Source organism: Rana temporaria, chromosome 8, assembly GCF_905171775.1.
Source record: "Rana temporaria chromosome 8, aRanTem1.1, whole genome shotgun sequence".
Taxonomy (NCBI): domain Eukaryota; kingdom Metazoa; phylum Chordata; class Amphibia; order Anura; family Ranidae; genus Rana; species Rana temporaria.
The window spans coordinates 154,000,837-154,022,462 of NC_053496.1; the positions used below are offsets into that span (position 1 = coordinate 154,000,837).

Genomic DNA, 21,626 nt, shown 5'->3' on the forward strand with positions numbered 1-21,626 from the left:
TAGAAAAAGGTCATAGAATTTCAAGCAGCTGGAGGCTGCAGCTCATTCCTTTTCTAGCAACTTAGTTTTGCTTTCATTCTATTTATTTTCTAAGATGTTTTTTTTTTTCTATAACAGGACTATGAGAGCCAGGATTTTAATATATATTAACAAACGTCCTTACCCTAAATATTGGATGAGACCCTTATGAGTTGGACTAATGTTTCTGTTGCTAGGGAACACAAGAGCCGAGATAACAGACAACCCTGTCCAGTGTCTTGCAAGATTGAGAATGATTTAAAGCCCACATACTTCACAAAAGCTAATGGGGAATTGTAAAGATTTTGGATCCAAAAGAGAAATTTAGGGCAGAAGCCCCATTTTTCTAAAACATAAGAGATAGGGCCAGAATACAGAGTTGAAGGTTTTCTGTATGTCCAATAAGAGAAGCATTAGCAAGATATTTTGTCAGCGAGTAGGGCCAGTTTGCATATGTTGTCACTAGCTTGTCTGGTAGACATAAAGCCAATCTGGTTTTGATTACGGTAATTAGTCCCCCCTGTTTAATCCAGTTTGATCCATTTTTGATGAAATCTATGAGAGGCAGTTCTGAAGGACCCAGAAACCTTAAAGAATCCCCAATGCGCTAGCATCCAACCATTAAAGACTTTTATTCTCCCTTTTCCATGTTTTTCTTCTATTTTGGCTATGCAGAATTACAAATCATTTGGCAGGTAAAATAGTTTATGAAAACTCTTGCTGTTCATGTAATACAAAGCCTATGAAACAAGACAAACTCCAGGGGATTTAGCCAACAGTTGTTATTCCTCGGGTGAGATGCTGATTGCTCTACCTGACTCCAGACATAAATTGGGTTAAGCAGCTAAATTGTGCCATTAATTTGGAAATATGCATTAGCAAGCTTAAAAAATCTAAAGGTCACAAAAGACATTGGCCCGGATTCAGATACATTTTCGTATCTATCGGCGGGCGTAACATATCTCAGATACATTACGCCGCCGTAACTTAGGGCACAAGTTCCGTATTCAGAAAGAACTTGCGCCCTAAGTTACGGTGGCGTAGTGTAAATGTGTCGGCGTAAGCCCGCCTAATTCAAATGTGGATGATGTGGGCGTGTTTTATTTAAATTACTTGTGACCCCACGTAATTGACATTTCTTATGAACGGCGCATGTGCCGTCCGTGAACGTTTCCAAGTGCGCATGCTCCAAATTACGCCGCAAACTGTCAATGCTTTCGACGTGAACGTAACTTACGTACAGCCCTATTCGCGAACGACTTACGCAAACGACGTAAAATACGACGCTGTTCGTTCATTTCCGACGTCCATATCTAACATGACTTACCCCTGCTTTATGAGGGGTAACTTTACGGCGGAAAAAGCATTACGTAAACGACGTAAAAAAATGCGCCGGGCGGACGTACGTTTCTGAATCGGCGTATCTACCTAATTTGCATATTCGACGTGGAAGTCTAGGGAAGCGCCCCTAGCGGTCAGTGTAAATATTGCACCCTAAGATACGACGGCATAGGAGACTTACGCCGCTCGTATCTAGGCAACATTGAGGCGTATCTGATTCTATGAATCAGACGCCGAGATGCGACGGGCCGCACTCAGAGTAACGACAGCGTATCTGGAGATACGCCGTCATAACTGCTTTCTGAATCCGGGCCATTACTTCTAAGTAAATGTTACAATAGCAGCATATGAACAGTGAACTAAAATGCCTTGCTTGTGTTTTCATGTCAGATCGGAGGGATTTCATCTGTGAATTTTGTGCCAGAGCCTTCCGCAGCAGCAGCAACCTCATCATTCATCGGCGTATTCATACTGGGGAAAAACCACTTCAGTGAGTATTTACTATTCCTTCTATTACCAGCAGACCGCCATACACAGGGGCAGAATGACGGCCACTTTTTGTAAACCAACATTCTCGCAGCACAGGTACATTTTTAGATTTAAGAGGGTGTCCTACATTGTAATTGCATATATAATTTAGAAAAGAGAGCATGTAAATGCTGCCAGAGAAATTCTTCTTTAACCACTAGAGTCCCAGCTGCCATTTTAGAAATGGCTTTGTATTAGCGACTGTTCATCCCAGTGCCCTTTTAAAACAATGCCGGGAATTCATGGCTTCTATGGGTCCTGTTGGGGGGTTTCAGCTGCCAACTGACTGTTGAAATGATCAACTTCTGGGTTTCCAATACATCTACAGATCACTTTCTAGGAGCAATGTAGAAGGGCATGTAAACACTGTGCTTCCGCATGGGATTTACATCAGGCGTGTAGTGATGTCATGAGTGACAGCACCACACTTCCTGTCAGTACGAAGGATTGGAAAGAGCTGTTTTAGCTCTCTCTGATCTCTCTGTACAGCTATAGATCACTGCTAGTGATCTATTTGCTGCTGCTTGTGGGATTGGATCTGGTCTCTACTTACTGGATTTTGATCCCTCATAAAGAAAAATGTGAAGTACCGGTAAACAAAAAAGTGTAAGAAGGCCTTTCAAGTCTTTTATTACAGAGATTGAAATAACCCAAACAAGAGGTTCATTCCTCCCAATTACTTTTTAGCCTTGCACCCATTTGAGGACTTGATTTTATTTTTTAAATGATCTGCTCCCTCTCTTGACCCGACAGTGTCTCACAACCACCATCCTGATGGACCTGTCTTCATAAACTCCACCAATTAGTGGTTGGAGGGCCCTCTTTAGAGCTCTGTTACCACTTGGGGCTCCTGCTCTTCACTCTCTTCTAGCTGTGACCTTGATTTTCTAAACACTGCTGACTAGTCTAATTATTGCAGCTGATCCCTTGGTCATAGAATGTGTGGAACAAATGGCTGCAGCCCTTTGTTGAATGTTTCTGATATCCTTTAGTCTACACATATGGAAAACACTATGTCTAACTTGTTGGAGTGTGGAACCTGCATCCAAGAAATGCTTACTTTACATGGCCTTTGGGAGACAATGTCTATTGGATTCTACCTTAAATGCCAGAGATTGCAAGAGCACCCATTCTCAGTCAAGTTAGCGTAGTGCTCCATTTGAGAAGGTTCACCCCTCACTGGAGGTTAAAAAAGTTATTTTTGTTACTCCAAGTTTGCCAAGCCTGGCACCCAGTCTACCTGCATTGCTTTGAAAGCCGAGTCTACCAAGCCCCTCAAGCAAATTTTCATTGGTATAATGGTGTGCCCCTACTTTCCAAAGTGGGGGGACATCTGTTAGCCTTTGTGGACACTTGATCATAGCCACCTTTGAGTCAGTCCAATTTGCTTAGTTTCACTCCAGACCCATATAACACAATATTCTGCTTTCATGAGACAAGACTTGGACAGACCAAATCATCTGGCACAAATGAGCTTGGTGGTTCCAAAATCTAGCTCTGGAATCTGGGAAATCATTCCTTCACATCTTTTTGGGGAATATCCTTACAAAAGATGCTAGCCTGTTGGGACTGGGGAGCAGTCCTGAGCACCTTATCATGTTCTGATCAAACTCCTAGGACTCTGTTCACTTTGGCTTTTCCTGCTGATCTGGACCACTCAGCTGGAGGATCATCTAATTTTGATTCAGGTAAAACAACTCTTCAGCAGTGGCATATATTAACAATTAAGGGGGAAACAGAAGTCTTGCTGTGGCAATAGAGGTAGAATGGATCCTGTCTGGGATAGAACTTTATGTTTCAGCCTTATCCCCCATTTACATGTAGTGTGGACAATTAGCATTTGGGCCTAGGGGAGTGGTCTACCCCATAGATGTTACAGGTGGGGGACATCTAATGTCAAAAATCATAGCCTCCAGGTTCAATCACAAACTGGACAAGTGTAATTTCAGGTACTGAGATCCTCTAGTGAATGCAGTGGCTCCTTGGGGTCAGTACACCCTAATCAATGTATTTCCTCCCCCAAAACTCTGTCATTGTCTGCTATTGCAGGTTCGAGATGGAGGGCATTCTGTTGATCCTATTAGTTCTGTATTGGCCCAGGCAGCGTTTGCACTCTGACCTGATAAGACTCCTGGCAGATGCTAAAAGGGGTTGTATAGGTTTGTTTTTTATTTTCTATATAGGTTCCTTGTTGCAAGTGCACTGTTGGTTCACTTTACCTTTTCCTTCGATTTCCCTTCTACTTGTTTTTTTTTCTTTGTCTGAATTTCTCACTTCCTGTTCCTCCTTACTGAGGAGAAACAGGAAGTGAGAAATTCAAAGGAAAAAAAACATTTATAAGAGAAATCGAAGGAAAAGGTAAGGGAACCAACAATGCACTAGCTTAAAGGAACCTATTTAGAAAAAAAAAAAAAAACCTTTACAACCCCTTTAATGGGCTCTTCCAGATCATCTAGATCAAGGGTATCAAACTCAATTTCATTGTGGGCCGCAGCAGCATTATGATTGCCCTCAAAAGGGCCGGTAGTATCTTCTGTAAGATTAGATTTCCGGCGCATCCCCTCCCTATATATCAGATGTCAAGAGCCACCCCACCATCAGAAGTTGAGTCCCCCACTCTCCCTTACATCACAGTGTACCCCCCTTTTCTTATGCTGCTGCTGGGAAGAAGCTGGATGCATTGCTTGAAAGCAGAAAGTAAGGGTCTAGAGGAGGACCAGAGGAGGGCTGGAGCTCTCCTACAACTGCAGGAGAGGTGCGAGGGCCACATGAAATGGCCTGGAGGGCCGGATTTGGCCTGCGGGCCTTGTGTTTGACACCTGTGATCTAGATCTTCTGTCTCGGGACTGATTTACCATCCTGCTTTGTGGGCACTGGCTTTGGATTGGATTGGATTGGAATAAATGCTTATAGAGCGCCGAATGCGAGTTGTGAAACTCGCGTCTAAGCGCTTACCAACAAGCTGGGGGTATCCAATTCCCAGGAGCTAAGAGAAGAGACTAGGACATCTAAGTGAAAGAGGTGAACAAGCAAGAAGTAAACAGAAAAATAAAAGGAGGGGAGGGGGGGGGGGGCAGGACACAAGGAGCCTTTCCCTACTACCTGACCATGGACCGCAGCCTGGGATTAAGGCAGCGTCCTGCTAAGAGCTTGGATGGCCAAGTGTCTATCCGTAGGCTTGTGAAAAAAGCAGTGTTTTCAAGCCTTTACAGAAGGCCATCAAGGAGGAGGATTCTTGGAGCTGATGAGGGAGCTGGTTCCAAAGAGAATTCCCCAGTGTTTGGAGCCGGCGGCCACCCTTTGAAGCTGAGCGACTAGGTTGAATAATCGATAACAGGGCGTCAGTTGAACAAAGCTCTCTGGGTGGACAGTAGTGTTGTGTCATGTTCGATAAGTACATCAGGCCTAGTTGCCAATAGGCCCGAAACACCAGACAGAGAGCCTTGAACTCGACCCGTTTTGCTATCGGGAGCCAGTGTAGATCCTTAAGCACCGGGGAGATGTGATTCCGCCTTGGGCAGTTTGTGACTAGTCTTGCTGCATGGTTCTGTGTGATCTGCAGCCGTTTTGTCCACTTCTGTGGAAGCCCTATAAAGAACACGTTAGAACAATCTAGCCTAGTGTGGATAAGTCCATGAACTAAGATCATACGGTTGTTCTGAGTGAAAAGGTTCTTAATTTTCCGTAATAATTGCAGATGATAGTTGGCTGATTTTATGCAATATTTTGCGTGAGGTACGAAGCTTAGTTCAGCATCAAAAATGATACTCATAAATCTATTTCCCAAAGACAACCTCTGGATATGATGCTGAGCACGTGCACTCAAATTCTTTGGTCAATCATGGCCAGGCCTGTTCTGAGTGGAACCTGTCCTGTTAAACCACTGTATGGTCTTGGCCACTGGGCTGCAGCTCAGTTTCAGGTTCTTGGCAATCTTCTTATAGCCTAGACCATCTTTATGTAGACAAAATATGCAAAAGGTGAAAAAAAGTGCGCTTATCTATAACAATACAAAAAAGCTGCAAACTCAAAATGTTTATACAAACAAAAAATGCTATGAAAAGAAGAAATGGAGTTGCGCTAAAAGAGTGACTTATCAAAAAATAGTGAACACTATAAAGTCCCAAGGAGAAAAGAAAAATCTTCTTTAGTCAAAAATAAACTCTGTGGAAGTTCTGTGTATAATTGAATTTTCATTAAGAATCACAACGAGTGGAAAGATCTGGATCTCTGTTCCCTGAATATACTGACCCTTACCAGATTTTCAGATCCAAAGGATCAAGCCAAGCAGATTAGCCAAACACCTGGGCTGCACAGGAGATCAGGATCTTGATAAAATCTTCCCAGCAGTGGATCAGTGGAACATCCAGAAAGCAAACAAAGAAAAATAAAACTAGATAGTGTGATATTGTCAGGTAATCACACAACAACAACTCCCCTGGTGACTGGCAAACGGACAGTGTGACATGCAAACCACCACCAATATACACACTGACCCTTACCAGAGTTCTAAATCTAGATAGATCGAAAACACAGGGGGGATGTAGGCAGCCACTGCAAAGAACTTCTCCCAAATACAGTCCTCGGATTCACCAGGATGCACCAGACAATCAGCAGTCATGGAGGAGAAACTCACAATGGTGTGATAACGTTTAAGGCATTTATTGAGCAAAAACGTAGTACACTTACATCAAATGACTTTAAAAACAGCAAAAAAGGATCCGGCCGGTAGTAGAACGTGTAGTCCTCAAATTTCGGTGACGTCAGTACGTCTCCTCCCGACGTTTCGTCTGCTAAGACTTGTTCACTCAGATCCTCAGAGAGTTCTTTGCCATGAGGTGCCATGTTGAACTTCCAGTGACCAGTAAGAGAGAGTGAGAGCGATAACACCAAATTTAACACACCTGCTCCCCATTCACACCTGAGATCTTGTAACACTAATAAGTCACATGACACTGGAGAGGGAAAATGGCTAATAGGGCCCAATTTGGATATTTTACCTTAGGGGTGTAATCACTTTTGTTGCCAGCAGTTTAGACATTAATGGCTGTGTGTTGAATTATTTTGAGGGGACAGAAAATTTACACTGTTATACAAGCTGTACACGCACTACTTTACATTGTAGCAAAGTGTCATTTCTTCAGTGTTGTCACATGACAAGATAGAATAAAATATTTACAAAAATGTGAGGGGTGTACTCACTTTTGTGAGATACTGTATATACAGATGTGTAAACTTTCACCCATTGGCCTTCTTTTCTATTAATGAATTCCCCTTGATAACAAATGTTGAGGTAATAGTGTTGATTAACTAAAGGCAAGGGAGGATACACTTTGCATGGAAATTTTCCACAGAGCCTAGCAAATAAGGTGAAACTCTGCTGACTTCTATAATCCACTCGTGCAAGTAAAAATGCTATTTGTTTTTTGTTTTGTTTTTTAAATTCCTTGCAAGTGATTGGGTATTCTTTGAAAAGTGAAACTTCACATTTACTAAGCTCTGGGGAAGATTACCATGCAAACTAAATAGTCTATTTGCCTTTAGTAAATCAACTCCAAAATCTCAGCCTCAAGAATATTAGAGACTATATACCGTAGTTTTCAGAATGGTAAATATGACGGACTCCGGACATAGGGTTGCCACCTTTTCTGCAAGCCAAACCCGAACACTTTTGCGGCGCACGGCAATTTTTTTGTAGTACACGCTATAGGATTGTAAAATACCTGGGACACCTTGTGGGTTACTCAAAGAGAGTAGTAATCAGAATGGACGGTGTCAGAAGATCAGTGGATGCTGTCAGTAGAGAAGTGTACCTCCATCCAAAAACCTGAATCAGCGCTACTGAACCCAACACCATACAAACTGTTCACAAAGTGGCACTGTGTATTCTACAACCCTTTCAAGCTCCTTTTAATTACAAAAAAAGCCCCAAAAAATTCAAAACAATCCACAGGCACCCCACAAATAGAGAAGAAAATAACGGATTAAATATCAGACAGTGTCTGTGCCCCCCAATAGAAACCTCCATTACAGCGAGACAAAAAAAAAAACCTTACCTTCCAGGAGCCACTTCAAAGATGTGTGTGTGTGAACCTGTTAGGGGACGCAGTCTGTAATATGCTTTCTCCTGCAAAAGCGTCCCAATCCAGTGGCCCTCCATTCACTGTCAATGGTGGCATCGGCGGCTGGGTGGGAGAGAGAGAGAGAGAGCACAGACAGTGCTGTATGACCCAGCTGCAGGACATTAGCACCGCTGGAGCGTTGTTTGGGGGTATCTGACAGAGAGGGGGGGCTGACAGAGAGGCCGAGTGGGGGTGACAGAGAGGAGTGGGGGTGACAGAGAGGAGTAGTGGGGGTGACAGAAAGGAGGAGAGGTGTGGGGGTGACAGAAAGGAGGAGGAGAGGGGTGACAGAGTAGGAGGAGGAGAGGGGTGACAGAGAGTAGGAGGAGGAGAGGGGTGACAGAGAGGTGGAGGAGGAGAGGGGTGACAGAGAGGTGGAGGAGGAGAGGGGTGACAGAGAGAAGGAGGAGGAGAGGGGTGACAGGAGGAGGAGAGGGGTGACAGAGAGGAGGAGGAGAGGGGTGACAGAGAGGAGGAGGAGAGGGGTGACAGAGAGGAGGAGGAGAGGGGTGACAGAGAGGAGGAGGAGAGGGGTGACAGAGAGAAGGAGGAGAGGGGTGACAGAGAGAAGGAGGAGAGGGGTGACAGAGAGGAGGAGGAGAGGGGTGACAGAGAGGAGGAGGAGAGGGGTGACAGAGAGGAGGAGGAGAGGGGTGACAGAGAGGAGGAGGAGAGGGGTGACAGAGAGAAGGAGGAGAGGGGTGACAGAGAGGAGGAGGAAGGGGGTGACAGAGAGGAGGAGGAAGGGGGGTGACAGAAAGGAGGAGGAAGGGGGGTGACAGAGAGGTGTGGGGGACAGAGAGGTGTGGGGGGGAGAGGGGTGACAGAGAGAAGGAGGAGAGGGGTGACAGAGAGGAGGAGGAGAGGGGTGACAGAGAGGAGGAGGAGAGGGGTGACAGAGAGGAGTGACAGAGAGAAGGAGGAGAGGGGCGACAGAGAGAAGGAGGAGAGGGGTGACAGAGAGGAGGAGGAGAGGGGTGACAGAGAGGAGGAGGAGAGGGGTGACAGAGAGGAGGAGGAGAGGGGTGACAGAGAGAAGGAGGAGAGGGGTGACAGAGAGGATGAGGAGAGGGGTGACAGAGAGGATGAGGAGAGGGGTGACAGAGAGGATGAGGAGAGGGGTGACAGAGAGGAGGAGGAGAGGGGTCAGAGAGGAGGAGGAGAGGGGTGACAGAGAGGAGGAGGAGAGGGGTGACAGAGAGGAGTGACAGAGAGGAGGAGGAGAGGAGTGACAGAGAGGAGGAGGAGAGGGGTGACAGAGAGGAGGAGGAGGAGAGGGGTGACAGAGAGGAGGAGGAGAGGGGTGATGTGACAGAGAGGAGGAGAGGGGTGACAGAGAGGAGGAGGAAGGGGGGTGACAGAGAAGAGGAGGAAGGGGGTGACAGAAAGGAGGAGGGAAGGGGGTGACAGAGAGGTGTGGGGGGACAGAGAGGTGTGGGGGGGGACAGAGAGGAGGAGGGGGTGACAGAGCGAGAGAGCACAGACAGTGCTGTATGACCCAGCTGCAGGACATTAGCCCCGCTGGAGCAGGGGAAGAAGGGGGTGCGCGTTGTTTGGGGGTAGCTGACAGAGAGGGGGGGCTGACAGAGAAGGATGAGAGGGGTGACAGAGAAGGAGGAGAGGGGTGACAGAGAGGAGGAGGAGAGGGGTGACAGAGAGGAGGAGGAGAGGGGTGACAGAGAGGAGGAGGAGAGGGGTGACAGAGAGGAGGAGGAGAGGGGTGACAGAGAGGAGGAGGAGAGGGGTGACAGAGAGGAGGATGAGAGGGGTGACAGAGAGGAGGATGAGAGGGGTGACAGAGAGGAGGAGGAGAGGGGTGACAGAGAGGAGGAGGAGAGGGGTGACAGAGAGGAGGAGGAGAGGGGTGACAGCGAGGAGGAGAGGGGTGACAGAGAGGAGGAGGAGAGGGGTGACAGAGAGGAGGAGGAAGGGGGGGGGACATAGAGGTGTGGGGGGACAGAGAGGAGGAGGGGGGGGACAGAGAGGTGTGGGGGGACAGAGAGGAGGAGGGGGGTGACAGAGCGAGAGAGCACAGACAGTGCTGTATGACCCAGCTGCAGGGCATTAGCCCCGCTGGAGCGGGGGAAGAAGGGGGGTGCGCGTTGTTTGGGGGTAGCTGACAGAGAGGGGGGGCTGACAGAGAAGAGGAGTGGGGGTGACAGAGAGGAGGAGTGGGGGTGACAGGGAGGAGCAGTGGGGGTGACAGGGAGGAGGAGTGGGGGTGACAGAGAGGAAGAGGGGGGATGACAGAGGAGGAAGAGGGGGTGACAGAGGAGGAAGAGGGGGGATGACAGAGGGGGGATGACAGAGGAGGAAGAGGGGGATGACAGAGGAGGAAGAGGGGGGTGACAGAGAGGGGGGTGACAGATGAGGAGGGGGGTTACAGAGAGGGGGTGACAGAGAGGAGGATGGGCTGACAGAGAGGAAGAGGGGGTGACAGAGAGGAGAGGGGAATGACAGAGAGGAGGAGAGGGGAATGACAGAGGAGGAAGAGGGGGGATGACAGAGGAGGAAGAGGGGGGATGACAGAGGAGGAAGAGGGGGGATGACAGAGGAGGAAGAGGGGGGATGACAGAGGAGGAAGAGGGGGGATGACAGAGGAGGAAGAGGAGGATGACAGAGGAGGAAGAGGGGGGTGACAGAGGAGGAAGAGGGGGGTGACAGATGAGGAGGGGGGTTACAGAGAGGGGGTGACAGAGAGGAGGATGGGGTGACAGAGAGGAGGAGGGGGTGACAGAGAGGAGAGGGGAATGACAGAGAGGAGGAGAGGGGAATGACAGAGAGGAGTAGGGGTGACAGAGAGGAGGAGTGGGGGTGACAGAGAAGAGGAGTGGGGGTGACAGAGAGAAGAGGGGAATTACAGAGAGGAGGAGTGGGGGTGACATAGAGGAGGAGTGGGGGTGACAGAGAGAAGAGGGGAATGACAGAGAGGAGAGGGGAATGACAGAGAGGAGGAGGGGGTTGATAGAAAGGAGGAGGGGATGACAGAAAGGGGGAGGGGAGTGACAGAAAGGAGGAGGGGAGTGACAGAGAGGAGGAGGGGGTGACAGAGAGGAGGAGGGGGTGACAGAGAGGAGGAGGGGGGTGACAGAGAGGAGGAGGGGGGTGACAGAGAGGAGGAGGGGGTGACAGAGAGGAGGAGGGGGTGACAGAGAGGAGGAGGGGGGTGACAGAGAGGAGGAGGGGGTGACAGAGAGAAGAATGACAGAGAGGAGGAGTGGGGGTGACAGAGAGGAGGAGTGGGAGTGACAGAGAGGAGGAGGGGGGACAGAGGAGGAGGGGAGGTGACAGAGAGGAGGAGGGGGGTGACAGAGAGGAGAGGGGAATGACAGAGAGGAGGAGGGGGGTGACAGAGCGGGAGGCGGGGTGACAGAGAGGAGGAGGGGGTGACAGAAAGGGGGAGGGGGGTGACAGAGAGGAGGAAGGGGGTCAGAGAGGAGGAGGGGGTGACAGAGAGGAGAGGGGAATGACAGAGAGGAGAGGGGAATGACAGAGAGGAGGAGGGGGGTGACAGAGAGGAGGAGGGGGGTGACAGAGAGCAGGAGGGGGAAGTGACAGAGAGGAGGGGGGTGACAGAGAGGAGGAAGGGGGGTGACAGAGAGGAGGAAGGGGGGTGACAGAGAGGAGGAAGGGCGTGACAGAGAGGAGGAAGGGGCGTGACAGAGATGAGGAAGGGGCGTGACAGAGAGGAGGAGGGGGCTTACAGAGAGGGGGGATGACAGAGAGGAGGAGGGGGGTGACAGATAAGGAGGGGGTTAGTGACAGAGAGGAGGGGGGGTTACAGAGAGGGGGGGTGACAGATGAGGAGCGAGGGGGGTTACAGAGGGGGGGTGACAGAGAGGAGGAGGGGTGATTGACAGGAAGGGGGCTGACAGAGCAGATGAGAACGACCTTAGGAAACTCACAGCGTGAGGCAGGACTCTGGAACAAGCAGGCACGATTATCCCCGCCGCTCCACATGTGACTAGCAGCCTCCGCTCGGCCAATCACAGACCCTCATGTAGCAGCCTCCGCTCGGACAATCACAGACCCTCATGTCATGACCCTTGTGTTGTCAATCAGGGCACCCGCCGGGCTCAGAGAGCGCAGCGCACCGATGTACACCAAATGAAACCGACACTGTGATAGCGGGCACGGGATGCGCAGCGCTTCTCTCCATATGTTGCGGCCAGGGTCAGAGATCCGCTGCGGCGCTGCCACTGGCCACATGACGGTGGAATGTGTGCCCGGGTTTTCGACGGGTGGAAACCCGGGCACATGTCTCAAAACCCGGACTGTCCGGGTCAAAACCGGACAGGTGGCAACCCTATCCGGACACCCTGTTGGGTATTCCCGCCAAGAAGCTGCTTCCCAAGTCCTAGAACACGAGACCAATGGATCTGGCTATAGAAACCCCAAGGACCAGACAACACCAGTCTTGGAGTACACCAGAAAAGGAACTGCTTTACTTTTAGAAACACGTGGGGGTTATTTACGAAAGGCAAATCCCCTTTGCACTACAATTGCAAAGTGTTTTCAATTTATTTTTATTGGTTCTTTTCTTAAATACAAATAATTTACAATTAAACAAGATTCTGTCACATTATATATATATTCCTACTCATTATTCAATGTACAGAATCTGATCAATATCTATAGACCACATTTATCAAATATTTCTTGCCATATATGCCTCCATATATTCTACTATCATACCTTCTTAATCATCCTTTCACACATTTGCAAAGTGCACTTGGAAGTGCAGTCGCTGTAGATCTGAGGGGAACGTGCAAGGAAAAAAAAACAGCATTTTTGCTTGCACACGATTGGATGATAAAATCAGCAGAGCTTCCCCTCATTTCAGCTCTACCCCTCTGATTTACAGTGACTGCACTTCCAAGTGCACTTTGCACTTGTAGTGCAAAGTGGATTTGCCTTTAGTAAATAACCCCTACTGAATTTATACAGCAAACCATCAGATAAGGGCTACGCCCATTATTTCAGACAAAGGTCACCTTACACAGTAGAGTTAGTCCTATTACCATAACAATGACCTCCTTAGACTGTCTGGTTCCCCCATAGGACTAACTTGCATAAGAAGCCACAAGAAATTAGTGACCAGCCCTGTCTGGATAACTTGAAGGGTTAAAGGTACAATTTTTTTTCCTAAATAGCTTCCTTTACCTTAGTGCAGTCCTTCTTCACTTACCTCATCCTTCAACTTTACTTTAAAATGTCCTTATTTCTTCTGAGAATTCTTCACTTCCTGTTCTTCTGTCTGTAACTCCACACAGTAATGTGAGGCTTTCTCCCTGGTGTGGAGTGTTGTGCTCGCCCCCTCCCTTGGACTACGGGAGAGTCATGTTGCAGCTAGAGAAAAGAGCTGTGTGTTAGTGGGCGTCCTGACTCTCCGGTACTCCAAGGGAGGGGGCGAGCACGACACTCCACACCAGGGAGAAAGCCTTGCATTACTGTGTGGAGTTACAGACAGAAGAACAGGAAGTGAGGATTTCTCAGAAGAAATAAGGACATTTAAAAGCAAAATCGAAGGATGAGGTAAGTGAAGGAGGACTGCACTAAGGTAAAGGAAGCTATTTAGGGGGGGGGGGGGGGGGGGATTGTACCTTTACAACCCCTTTAAGAACACATTATAAACACAGAGTTCTCCAGGCCATTCTCCTGCAGCCCAAAGTCTGTGACAGTAAACTTACCTTGAAAGGGAAACAGGCACAACTATCGTGCAGCACTACTAAGAAACGGAAACCTTTATATGTAATGAGCAGACATGGCCATTTGTGCATATATTATTAAAACTATGCATAAAAACATGTTTTTTTAATTACATTAGCACAAATTGATAAGTATATTTTTGTGTTTATTTGCTCACTTTCAAATGTGTTTTTTAACCACTAAAAGCGGAAGTTCACCCGAATTTTTTTTTTTACATTAGATTGAGGCTCATTTTGTCAAGGGGAATCGGGTGTTTTTTTTTAAATCGAAGCAGTACTTACCGTTTTAGAGATAGATCTTCTCCGCCGCTTCCGGGTATGGTCTTCGGGACTGGGCGTTCCTATTTGATTGACAGGCTTCCGACGGTCGCATACATCGCGTCACAAGAAGCCGAACCTCGTTGCGGCTCTATACGGCGCCTGCGCACCGACGTTCGGCTACTTTCGGAAAATCGTGATGCGATGTATGTGACCGTCGGAAGCCTGTCGAAAGCCTGTCAATCAAATAGGAACGCCCAGCCCCGCAGCCCATACCCGGAAGCGGCGGAGAAGATCTATCTCTAAAACGGTAAGTACTGCTACGATTTAAAAAAAAAAACACCCGATTCCCCTTGACAAAACGAGCCTCAATCTAATGTTAAAATTACGTTTTTGGGTGAACCTCCACTTTAAGGACCCCTTCACGCTGATGTACGTCAGCAGAATGGCACGGCTGGGCACATCAACGTATAGGTACGTTGTCCTTTAAGCCCAGTCGTGGGGTCGCGGTCCGAAGCTCCGTGACCGCGGGACTCACGGACCCGATCGCCGCTGGAGTCCCGCGATCGGTCCCCGGAGCTGAAGAACGGGGAGAGCCGTGTGTAAACACGGCTTCCCCGTTCTTCACTGTGGCTCCGTCATCGATTGTGTCATCCCTTTTATAGGGGGACACAATCGATGACATCACACCTACAACCACACCCCCCTACAGTTGTAAACACACTTTAGGGAACACATAACCCCAACAGCGCCCCCTGTGGTTAACTCCCAAACTGCAACTGTCATTTTCACAATAAACAATGCATTTTAAATGCATTTTTTGCTGTGAAAATGACAATGGTCCCAAAAATGTGTCAAAATTGTCCGAAGTGTCCGCCATAATGTCGCAGTCACGAAAAAAATCGCTGATCGTTGCCATTAGTAGTAAAAAAAAAAATATTAATAAAAATGCAATAAAACTATCCCCTATTTTGTAAACACTATAAATTTTGCGCAAACCAACCGATAAACGCTTATTGCAATTTTTTTTACCAAAAATAGGTAGAAGAATACGTATCGGCCTAAACCGAGGATATATTTTTGGGGAATATTTATTATAGCAAAGTAAAAAATATTGCATTTTTTTGCAAAATTGTCGCTCTATTTTTGTTTATAGTGCAACAAATAAAAATCGCAGAGGTAATCAAATACCACCAAAAGAAAGCTCTATTTGTGGGGAAAAAAAAGACGCCAATTTTGTTTGGGAGCCATGTCGCACGACCACTCAATTGACAGTTAAAGCGGGAGTTCACCCATAAAACAATGTTTCCCCTTAGATGGATGCTCGTTTTGTCTAGGGGAATCGGCTAGTTGTTTTAAAATATGAGCTGTACTTACCGTTTTCGAGATGAATCTTCTCCGTCGCTTCCGGGTATGGGTCTTCGGGAGCGGGCGTTCCTTCTTGATTGACAGTCTTCCGAGAGGCTTCCGACGGTCGCATCCATCGCGTCACTAGTAGCCAAAAGAAGCCGAACGTCGGTGCGGCTCTATACTGCGCCTGCGCACCGATGTTCGGCTTCTTTCGGAAAATCGTGACGCGATGGATGCGACCGTCGGAAGCATCTCGGAAGACTGTCAATCAAAATAGGAACGCCCAGTCCCGCAGCCCATACCCGGAAGCGGCGGAGAAGATGCATCTCGTAAACGGTAAGTACAGCTCATATTTTAAAACAACTAGCCGATTCCCCTAGACAAAACGAGCATGAAGCTAAGGGGAAAAAGTATTATGTACGGGTGAACCCCCGCTTTAAAGCGACAAAGTGCCGAATGGCAAAAAGGGGCAAGGTCCTTTAGCTGCATTTTTGTCCGTGTCTTAAGTGGTTAATTAAAAAAATACACTTTTAGACATTCCTTTGACTGGCTGTTAAAGTCCATCTTATAAAGACAAAAGCACCCAGTCTTGCCATACTGTACGTACAGGTGATAAAAAGAGGTCCTGTACTGTAATACCTATACCAAGCAAATTGTGGCTCCAGGCTCCCAGAGTAGCTAGTCATGCTACATTTGGCCACATGATCCCATGTAGAACTCATTTATGTGTTCTCGGAGCCAGCCAAATAACATCTCTGTCTGAATCCTACTCTTCCATTTTGTGTTCACAACCTCTCTCTCAATAAATGTTCCTCCCCCTGTCTTCAAGGTGTGAGTTCTGTGGGTTCACCTGCAGACAGAAGGCCTCCCTGAACTGGCACATGAAGAAGCATGATGCTGCCGCTTTGTACCAACACCCCTGTGACATCTGCGGGCAGCGCTTTGAGAAGAAAGACAATCTTGCTGCTCACAAGAGTCGCAAGCATCCTGAACCACGTGAAGGGGCTTCACAGCCCTCCTTCGAGGGTGACACTACCTCTGCCAAATATTCCAATCAGACTGAAATGGCCTTTAAAGTGGATTGCCAGGAGACTCTAACCGAGCTGACAGCTGTCTCTGAGGAGAGCATAAAAGAGACCGTCTTCCCTGAGTATCTAGAGCTAACAGAGAGTGTACAGGAAGCCCAAGAGACAACCCAGGCTGCAGGCAACACTGAGGTATCAATGGTGATTGTCTTATAAGGGCTGCTGCATTCTGTATTGTCCATAGTAACTAATCATAATGTATAGAAGAAAGATATATTGAATAAGCTAGCCACACCGAATAATCAGATTTTAGCCGTTATTTTTATCCTACAGATGATGGAAAGTAGTCCTTTACTTACGCTCTTGGTTCATCTAATTATATGGAGTCTCGAATAGTACTTGGTTCCTTGGTCCAACATGTTTTCATATTAACAATCTTCTTTAAAAATGAACAGCTTTCTTTTTCTGAGAAAATAGTACATACGGGATCTTTTACATGCAAGATTATATTAAAACAGCTTCCACATAATGTACGCATACATATGTGTGTATGATTGCCTTCAGATAAAAGTAAATAAAAAAACATGTGAAAAGATTATTCTAAAGGCTTAAAGCGGAATTTTACCCATAACAACTTGATAAAAATAAAGGGATTTTTAATACAGCTTACCTGTAAAATCCTTTTCTTGAAGTACATCACGGGACACAGAGCGGCATATTCATTACTATGTGGGTTATATGGAGTACCTTCAGGTGATGGACACTGGCAATCTCAAACAGGAAGTGCCCCTCCCTATATAACCCCCTCCCATAGGAGGAGTACCTCAGTTTTGTAGCAAGCAGTATGCCTCCCAAAATGGTCCCCATAAGAGGGGTGGGAGCTCTGTGTCCCGTGATGTACTTCAAGAAAAGGATTTTACAGGTAAGCTGTATTAAAAATCCCTTTTTCTTTCTCGTACATCACGGGACACAGAGCGGCATATTCATTACTATGTGGGATGTCCCAAAGCAATGCTTACAATGAGGGGATGGAGACATCTTCCCAAGACAAAAGGATTTAATTTAGAGATACACTCAAATCATAATAAATCCAACTTAATTGAGAAAAAATAATTTTAAATTTTAAATTTTACTCAAAAGGGAGCCCCCGGAATCCGAGGGTCTCAAACTGCAGCCCGCAGCACTGCCTGCCACAAGGCTGTATCAGTATTCCTTCTTACGTCCAACTGGTAGAACTTTGTAAACGTGTGGACCGAAGACCAGGTTGCCGCCTTGCAAACTTGAGCCATAGAGATCTGGTGGTGTGCTGCCCAGGAGGCGCCCATGGCCCTAGTAGAATGAGCCTTTAATGATAACAGAGGAGGCAACCCTTTCAAGCCGTAGGCTTGAGTGATTAACTGCTTAATCCACCTCGAGATGGTGGATTTTGCAGCTGCCTGCCCCTTTTTGGGCCCATCCGGTAGAATGAACAACACGTCTGTTTTCCGGATCTTCTCTGTAGCTTTAAGATAGGCCTTCATGGCCCTGACAATATCCAAGGTATGCAGCAACCCTTCCTTTCTGGAAGTAGGTTTAGGAAAGAAGGATGGTAATACCAAATCCTGGTTTAGATGAAAACTGGATATAACCTTTGGTAGGAAGGAAGGATGAGGGCGGAGAACGACCTTGTCCTTATGTAAAATAAGATATGGTTCCTTACAGGATAAGGCTGCCAGTTCCGATACTCTTCTGGCGGAAACCATGGCAACCAAAAATACTAACTTCCTTGTCAGTAAAACCAAAGGAATTTCAGCCAACGGCTCAAAAGGTTGTTTCTGTAAACTTGACAGAACAAGATTTAAATCCCACGGACAAAGTGGGGATTTAACTGGAGGATTAATACGTAAGACCCCTTGAATGAAGGTCTTAACTAGCGAGTGGGTGGCCAGCGGCCGCTGAAACCACACTGACAAAGCTGAAATCTGTCCCTTGATTGTGCTTAATGCCAGTCCTTTATCCACTCCTAGCTGGAGGAAACTTAATACTCTATCGATGGTAAATTTGCGAGAAAGCCATCGCTTGGACTCACACCAGCCTACATAGGCCTTCCAGACCCTGTAATAAATCACCCTAGAGACCGGTTTCCTGGCTCTGATTAGGGTAGAGATTACTTTCTGAGACAGACCTCTACCCCTGAGAATCAGGGATTCAGCTTCCAGGCCGTCAAATTTAGATGCCGTAAGGCAGGGTGGAGGATCGGACCTTGCGATAGCAGGTCTGGCCGTAGAGGAAGAGTCCAAGGGTCTCCCACTACCATCTTTAGGATTAGTGAATACCATGCCCTTCTGGGCCATGCTGGAGCTACCAGGATGACTGGTATGTGCTCCACCCTGATCCTGCGCAGCAGGCGGGGTAGTAACTGGAGCGGGGGAAATGCATAAAGAAGTTTGAACTGATGCCAAGGGCAAACTAACGCATCGGTTCCGCAGGCCCTGGGATCCCTTGTGCGGGACATGAACCTGTCTAGCTTCTTGTTCAGTCTCGATGCCATGATATCCACGTCCGGCACTCCCCATTTCTGGCAGAGTGTCTGAAAGACCTGTGGATGCAGAGACCACTCCCCCGGCAACAGAGTCTGGCGACTTAAGAAGTCCGCCTGTAGGTTGTCCACTCCGGGAATGAATATAGCCGATATGCACGGCACATGGGCTTCTGCCCACAAGAAAATCAAGCTCACTTCTTTCTGAGCGGCTTGACTCTTGGTTCCCCCTTGGTGATTTATATACGCCACCGCCGTGGCATTGTCCGATTGTATTCTCACCGGGAACCCCTGTAGTTTGGACGTCCAAGCCCTGAGGGCTAGTCGAGCAGCTCTGAGCTCCAAGATATTGATGGGCAACTGCTTCTCTGCCGCTGCCCAAGTGCCCTGGCGAGTGCAACCATCCAAAATTGCTCCCCAGCCCATCAGGCTGGCGTCTGTGGTTACTATCTTCCAGGTCACAGGACTGAAAGTCTTTCCCTTCAGGAGATTCTGAGGGTTTTAACCACCAAGATAGACTTTGCCGCACCTTTGGTGAGAGTGGCAAAGGAATTTCTAAGGCCTGAGGCCTCTTTCTCCATGCTGACAGGATGGCTGCCTGCAGGATGCGAGTGTGGCTCTGAGCGTACGGAACCGCCTCGAATGTGGCCACCATCTTGCCTAGTAGCCGCATACATAGGCGAACAGTTGGCCTTCTCTTGCTTAGAACTATTTGTATTAGCTCCTTGATGGCCTTGACCTTTACTAGGGGTAGGAACACCTTCTGTTGTTCTGTATCCAATCTCATACCGAGATATTCCAGCTGCCTTGTGGGCAGGAATGCTGACTTGTCTCGATTTAGGACCCAGCCGAACCTCTCGAGGTACTGAACTGTGAGGGCCACTGCTCGTTCCAGGCCAGGGGACGAGTGGTCTACGACCAAGAGGTCGTCCAGGTAAGCCAGGACCGTGACCCCTTGGGTCCTTAGATTGGCTAGGATTGGAGCTAGGACCTTCGGGAATACCCGGGGGGCCGTAGCCAACCCGAAGGGGAGCGCCACAAATTGGAAATGACGCCGAGCCACCGAGTAGCGTAGAAATACTTGATGTGGCTGAAAAATTGGCACATGAAGGTAAGCATCCTTTATGTCTATGGACGCCATGAAGTCGTCCTTCTGGAGCACGGCGACAGCTGACCGAATAGTTTCCATCCGGAATGAGCGGACCTTTAGGTACGCATTTATTCCCTTTAAGTCCAAAATTGGCCTGACATCGCCGTTGGGCTTTGGGATGATAAACAGGTTGGAGTAGAACCCCAATCCCTGTTCCCGGACTGGTACTTCTACTATCACCTTCTGGCATAGCAGATGATTCAATGCCGCCATCAATGCGGCTCCTTTCACAGGGTCGCCTGGTACTCTTGACTCCTGGTAATGAGGAGGAGGGATTTTTAGAAATTCTAGTTTGTAGCCCGTGGTCACGGAAGACCGTACCCAGCAGTCGGGAATGCTGGCCTCCCAAACCTCTGCAAAGAGACGCAGCCTTCCCCCCACCATCGTGGGTGGGGGCGCCCCTTCATAAGGCCGACTTGGGGGCTGGCTTCGCAGGCTTGCGGTACCACTGCTTCTTGCCCCCAGTGGCTTGGCCCTGCGGCTTATTGTTAAATCCTGATCTTGCAGGAGGCCGTCGATACTGTTTGGTATTAGAGGGCCCCTGCCCCGGGGAGGGCTGGCGCTTAAATGCGGGCCCTCGGGCCTTCTTCTTGACTGGCAAGAGAGTGCTTTTGCCGCTTGATATAGTCTGAATATATCTATCCAGGTCTTCTCCGAAGAGACGTCCTCCATGGAAGGGAAACCCTACCAGGAGTTTTTTGCACGGGGGCTCAGCCTCCCAATTCTTCAACCATAAGAGCCTTCTCATATGGATTAGAAATAAGGATAAACGTGACGCCTGCTGGATGGAGTCTTTGATAGCATCCACCGTAAAGCGTATAGCCCTGGGTATATCCGAAAATTCCTCTGCCTGTTGGGCAGGGATAAGTTTAAGCATCTGCTTAGTCTTATCATGCTATATAATGCTTGGGCAACTCCAATAGCAGCCACAGCGGGCTGAACTATCGCCCCTGCTGAAGTAAAGGAGGCCTTAAGTAATGTTTCCAAGCGTTTATCAACCGGATCCTTAAACACCTGTAAGTTTTCTACAGGACAAGTTAAAGATCTGTTCACACAGGAGATGGCTGCGTCCACCGCCGGGGGCGCCCACCTTTTGGAGAATTTCTCCTCCATAGGATATAAAACAGAGAATTTTTTAGGTGGTAAAAAGACTGTGGGCCATATTCTTATACATCTAAGGCGGCGGAACGTATGTACTTTACGTTACTCCGCCGCAAGTTTAAGTGGCAAGTGCCTGATTCACAAACCACTTACCTGTAAACTTGCGGCGGCGTCGCGTAAAGTCCACCCGCGCAAGCCATCCTAATTCAAATGATCCTGGCAGGGGGCGTGTATCATTTAAATTAGGCGCGCTCCCGCGCCGATCGTAATGCACATGCTCCGTTGGGTAAATTACCCGACGTACATTGCGCTAAATGACGTCTCACGGACGTCATTTGTTTTGACTGTAACGTAAATGGCGTCCAGCGCCATTCACGGACGACTTACGCAAACGACGTTAAATTTTGAAATTTCGACGCGGGATCGATGGCCATACTTAACATTGAGTACGCCACCTAGGGGGCATCTTTATCTTTACGCTGCGTATCGCTTACGGAAACGACGTTA

At 48.0% G+C, this 21,626-nt stretch overlaps 1 protein-coding gene across 1 annotated transcript in view; it reads left to right on the plus strand.

Moving 5' to 3' along the window:
- LOC120909185 (zinc finger protein 692-like) overlaps positions 1–16,943 on the plus strand; it is a 159,476-nt gene extending 142,533 nt beyond the window's left edge. Inside the window, exons 11-12 of the mRNA XM_040320904.1 lie at positions 1,750–1,849; positions 16,155–16,943. Of these exons, the coding sequence (XP_040176838.1) occupies positions 1,750–1,849; positions 16,155–16,566 (512 nt within the window). The 3' untranslated portion in view covers positions 16,567–16,943. The remainder of the gene's footprint in view (positions 1–1,749; positions 1,850–16,154) is intronic.
- The last annotated feature ends 4,683 nt before the right edge of the window (positions 16,944–21,626 follow it).